Below are 5,253 nucleotides of genomic sequence, written 5' to 3'. Positions count from 1 at the left end.
GTGCAAATGCGTACACACACATATAACATGTTAATCAATTGAGCACCCGCCCTGAGACAGAGTTACAGTACAGTGATGAACAGTTGTTTTCCTTTTTGTTACATCTCCCCTGTTGTGGATAGTTTGAGTGGGGCAATGTAACAGTATTGATGGAATTAAATGTAAAAGGGTGGATGGAAATAAGGAAGAATGGATGGATGGGCAGACAGATGATTACAATAGGGGTTCTCTGTCACAGGCTCGGGTCATGTTCATGTCTGTCTTGCCCTCTCAGGCCGGGTGTGCCGTTCTGTTGTTCCAGTGCTGGTTTAGGTTTTCTGGAAAGCCTGCTTGCACACAACTCCACAAACTCTCAGCTCCTGCAGAGAGAACAGAAGGTAAAATTATGTTCCACCGAGAGAGTGAACAGGATTTCTAATAAATCCCTTTGATTAATTATTTGTTTGTGTAGAGAGAGACAAATAAATCATTATCATCATTAATTGAGGTAAACAGCTGTGAAGACATCAAAAATGGTTGCAGTAAATCAATCCCCTCTATGGAGAATAACCATACGCAAAGCACTTGTATTTGCAGTTATATTTCTAACCACCAGAGGCCGCGGTTGTTCAGTGATCCGGGGTTTAGTGACTCCAGGGAGCCGCTTTGCTAATGAATAATTTAATGGCCAAAGATTGCGAACATCTGTTGAAATCACTGTGACTCAATAAGTTGGCAGTCAAATGCCTTTTATTTAGCTTTAATGACAATAATCATAGAATGAAAATCGGTAATGACAAGGTAATGAAGTCATTGTAGAGGTCAGTAAATGTACTAATATTTGTGTATGGGTTGACCAGGGGTGCACTATAAAAGGGCCAATTCTCTGAAGGGTCCTTAGACTCGAATCCTATCCACAAAGTTTCTGAATTTAATCATGCAGTATTTCCCCCAGTGGTTCATGTTTTGTTCAAATCTTGTTTGAGGTTACCAAAGCCAGAAACCAGCTATATTTGAACAAAACTGAATCATACAAAAACATTGCAAGTTTTCATCTCTGCTATTTTTTTCTATAGCCTATCCATCTATCCATCTATATCATTTAAAAATGTATCACCTGATCTGAGATATGTTGTGACAAAAAGTAAAATCAGGACCTGAGGAAGTAGACTTGCATTCAAATGACATGAATAGACTCTCTTACCAAATAAAGCTTATCTCCCTCCACCCAATGGGTCCAGCCTCGGCCCTCCTTCTCTCCCTTCTGAACACACACCAGCTTGTCCCCCTCCCATGAGATAGTTGTCTACGTGAAGAGAGGAGAGACACCATCATGCATTCTACTGTCAGTTAGGAGCATGACCCACCCACACGCACACACAGAGGGTGCATGACCATATGTAGAACAACTTACAGGGAACACACATGCAGACAGAAGCTTGCAAACAAACACACACTTTTCTCAGCAGAGCAAAAATGACTTCTGTTGAGTTTACCATTACAAGATGGAAAAAATAATATGTTAAAGGACTTGAACGAGATCTTCTTCCCATGTTGTTGAAGTCACCAAGTTCCACGTTCTCTTTGGTCACATGCACAGGATACAGCAGGTGTAAAACAGAACAGTGAAATGCTTAAGTTGAGGAGTTGCGAGCTCTTTACCAACAATACACAATAAAAGGTAATAATACTGATAAAAATGAAAAAAAGAGAAAAGAGAAACACGAGAATGCACGTCAGTGCAGTGCCTGTACGTTATCACAACCAGCTACTCCACAGACAGTCAACCATTTCGATATGACCACTTTACCCATCAGCATTTTCAAAACACTACACCAAGCCAGTTTATATTCATACCAACAGGAGCATTCCAGTGCTAAATCCTTCTGACTAATATATATATATATATACACAATACTGACCAGATATTATACACACCAGCTCTTTCATAACATAAACAAGTCAGGTGTTAATTGTAAATAGTCATAAAGGTATAGTAAAGAATTTATGAATTTGACTCACAAATGGTAAATTAGAACATGAAATAGTTATCCCAGTGGTCAATAACAGATGACGTCATTTCCCTCCCTGATTGTAGCCTACTCGCAGCAGCGCACAAGGTGATGGCTAACATGCTGACCACACAGCTGGCGTTAGTGTTGGGAGCGTTGCAAACTAAATGTATACATACATGTTATTCAATCATTTGATCCAAACTCGGTTCTATGTTTGACGCTTGGCTCGCTGCAAGTCCCAACTCTCACACCCCCTGATTGGTTTTTAGGAACATATACCCACGTCAGTGATTGAAAAAGAACTGAGGTCCACACTCCAGTCCAATTGGTGGTGGTAATGAACCTTAAAGTTGGTTGCCAACTGCCATATAAAGTCCACAGAAGAAGAAGACGACTGAAGGAGGAGGGATTACTGGAAACGAATTTGGTTTCCCCTTTTATCTGTGGATTAGTTGTCGGAGTAGAGAACACACCATTTTGTGTGACTCTAAATGGGTTACATTTCTAAAAACAGGACGTTGTGAATATCAGGTAAAATAACAACCCAATGTTTATATCCCAGGACAAATTAGTTAGCAACAGCAAGCTAGCTAGCTAAATGACCATGAATGTTTCATGTGTTTTGACCTGTCGCTAAATTAATATAGCTGGTTCAGAGTTCAACCTGGTTGTCCTGATCGCGTCTGGTGTGGATGGGTAAAATCAACATGCGCACGATGCTTGCGTGCCCGATCTAGTCAGCATGTAATGGTCTTGGAAAGTAATTTGCCTACAAATTTACAGGGGCAGTTCTTTTTGAGGCGAGGAATATGCAGATCAGAATAAATTCACAGATCCTGACTAGCATTCTAACATTGTCCTCTATAGCCGGATGCACTGAGACCGATCCTAACTGTACTGTGCTGACTTGGATACGTTTCGTTTCACGCTGTCCTTTTAAGCAGTTCCAGCAACTATGGTGGGTGCTCATCCAGGCTACCTTTAGTGCAACTCGGCTTGGCCCTATAAGAATAAGTGTTCTCCAGCACTCCAGTGGGTATAATTTGTGGAATGTTGCAACAGGAATCCGTTCCAAAAACGTTGTAAATAACAAGTTTGCAAACAAACAACGCATACACATTTGTATAGTGGCAGAATAAGATACCGGGTAGGGAGTGGGCCATTTCATTTAAGTTTTTCACTCACCACGTTTATTATAAAAATGTTGTCCTCACTCTGGTACCCTGTGGACAAACATTAAGAATACGCTACGTGGTGTGTTGATGCCTATTCTGCAGCTAGTTAGCTAGGTGAAGTGATCATGCTACTTTGTATGCGTTTTTTGTTGGCAACCTTGTAACTTTACGAAGTTTTTGGAACAGATTCCTGTTGGAACGTTCCACAAATTACACCCACCCTCTTTAGCCTTATTCAACTGATTCCCTCTGAAGCAGCAATCTACCGTTTCCCCCTCAGTGTCAACTCAAGGCCCATTGTATTCACAGTTGTAATTCAGTCATGTGTGGGTAAGCACATAGACTGCCATTTGGATCTGAGAGGGCATTTGGTTGATCAAATCATACTGAGACATCAAATTTACTCTTTGTTCTCATGCAGTCTATATCCAGAAAGATGTTTTGTCCAAATAAAAATGTAGTTTGAATGTACAACAGACTCACCATGCATTTTCTGAATGTGTGATGGAAATGTTTTTGTCAACTCACCATGCATTTTCTGTCATCGACCCCTGACAGATCCTCCTCAAACTCCTTGCCAACATGGAAATCCATGTTGTAGTTCTTAAAGGTACTGAGGGTCTTGATGACCATGTGATCACCATCAACACTGATGTCTTTGTCAGTCTTCAACAAGTTGGCAATTTTCCTAATGGCAACATTTACATCTGTGTGATGGATGTGTACCCAAGTAAAGAAGAGAGAGAGAGTTTAATACTAATGACCAGAAAGGCTCCCCAAACATCACACTCATTCTCTCCTACCCCTTAAAACATATTTTTTTAAAGTGAGAAGTAGGCACTATTCAGTAGGATCCAACATATAACTGGATCCAACTCAGTAAATTCTCTCCTCTTTTTGGGCATCCTTTGAATTTTTTTATTTTTTTAACTAACATTTTGGAGAGGATTCAAAATGACAACCAATATGTCAGTAACGTACGTATCTACCAGTGCTCATAAACCAATTTTCAGCTGTAGCCCTCTATATTTGTCAGTATATTCAGTGTGGTAATGTTAGCTATAAGCCTGGTTTAGGTTTTGATTGATGCCTAGAGCCCAAATATTGACCGCAGTGCCAGTATCTTCGAAGAATCATCCACGTTCGAGTCCCCGCACACCACAACTCCATGAAAGATGCTGGAACAACTCACCGAGGGCTTTCATGTACTCCTCAAAGTTGTCATTGGAGATCATTTTCCAATACCCATTCAGGTCAACTGGCATATTGTCTGTGTTTCTAGTTTCCTTATTTCCAGTGAAAAGGGTAAAGGAGATCTGATACCGCTGTTAACTTGCGATCGAATGTCGGACCACTGTCCATACCTCCAATTTTAACCAGAACCACTTTAATCCAATTACTTTTTTGAAGAATTGGAATTGGGCTAATTCATTCCCTTCCTCTGTCGCTGATCCACTACCTCATCTCACCCCCAATCCAACCTATGCGTCCCTGTCCAAACTGTGCATTTGGGTGAAGAGCCTACACCAATTAACAATTAACGCATGAGCTATTTTGAGAGTGCTTACTTGAAAGTACTTCTCGCTGTTGTGGGCGACTGCTCTGACAGCTCTGAGTCACCCAGTGTGACATCAAATGGAGAAGGATATAGAATGGGTAAGGAAGAGCTCAATGTGTTCTGCCAGAATAGAGGCACCTGCTTACATTGAGAGGAAGAATAGAGATGCAAAATCGGTCTCCTGCTGACTCATATTCAGAGAAAGACGACAAGAATTTCTTCAAATATTTAGGCTACTTATTTATTCTTCACCACGTGGCATTATTCATTATGACAAAGTAAATTAAATGGAAAATCCATCTGTTCCATGAGAGGTGCCTAGCCTTATGGGGCGGCAGGTAGCCTACTGGTTAGAGCGTTGGACTAGTAACCCATAGGTTGCAAGATTGAATCCCTGAGCTGACAAGGTAAAAAATCTGTTGTTCTGCTCCCGAACAAGGAAGTTAACCCACTGTTCCTAGGCAGTCATTGAAAATAATAATTTGTTCTTAACTGACTTGCCTAGTTAAATAAAGGTAAAATAAAT

The 5,253-nt window shown here is 40.7% G+C and overlaps 1 protein-coding gene across 1 annotated transcript; it reads right to left on the bottom strand.

Moving 5' to 3' along the window:
- Window positions 1–282: 282 nt before the first annotated feature.
- LOC118394513 (retinol-binding protein 1-like) lies at window positions 283–4,564 on the bottom strand. Its single transcript, XM_035787747.2, has 4 exons — window positions 4,362–4,564; window positions 3,698–3,876; window positions 1,184–1,285; window positions 283–359 (listed from the first exon to the last, which is right to left on the bottom strand). The coding sequence occupies exons 1-4, from the start codon at window positions 4,432–4,434 to the stop codon at window positions 309–311; spliced, it is 405 nt and encodes a 134-aa protein (XP_035643640.1). The 5' UTR covers window positions 4,435–4,564; the 3' UTR covers window positions 283–308.
- Window positions 4,565–5,253: the final 689 nt, after the last annotated feature.

This window comes from Oncorhynchus keta, chromosome 15 (genome assembly GCF_023373465.1).
Source record: "Oncorhynchus keta strain PuntledgeMale-10-30-2019 chromosome 15, Oket_V2, whole genome shotgun sequence".
Lineage (NCBI taxonomy): Eukaryota > Metazoa > Chordata > Actinopteri > Salmoniformes > Salmonidae > Oncorhynchus > Oncorhynchus keta.
Note: the sequence above shows the minus strand (reverse complement) of the source record. Positions and strands in the feature narration are given on the sequence as shown.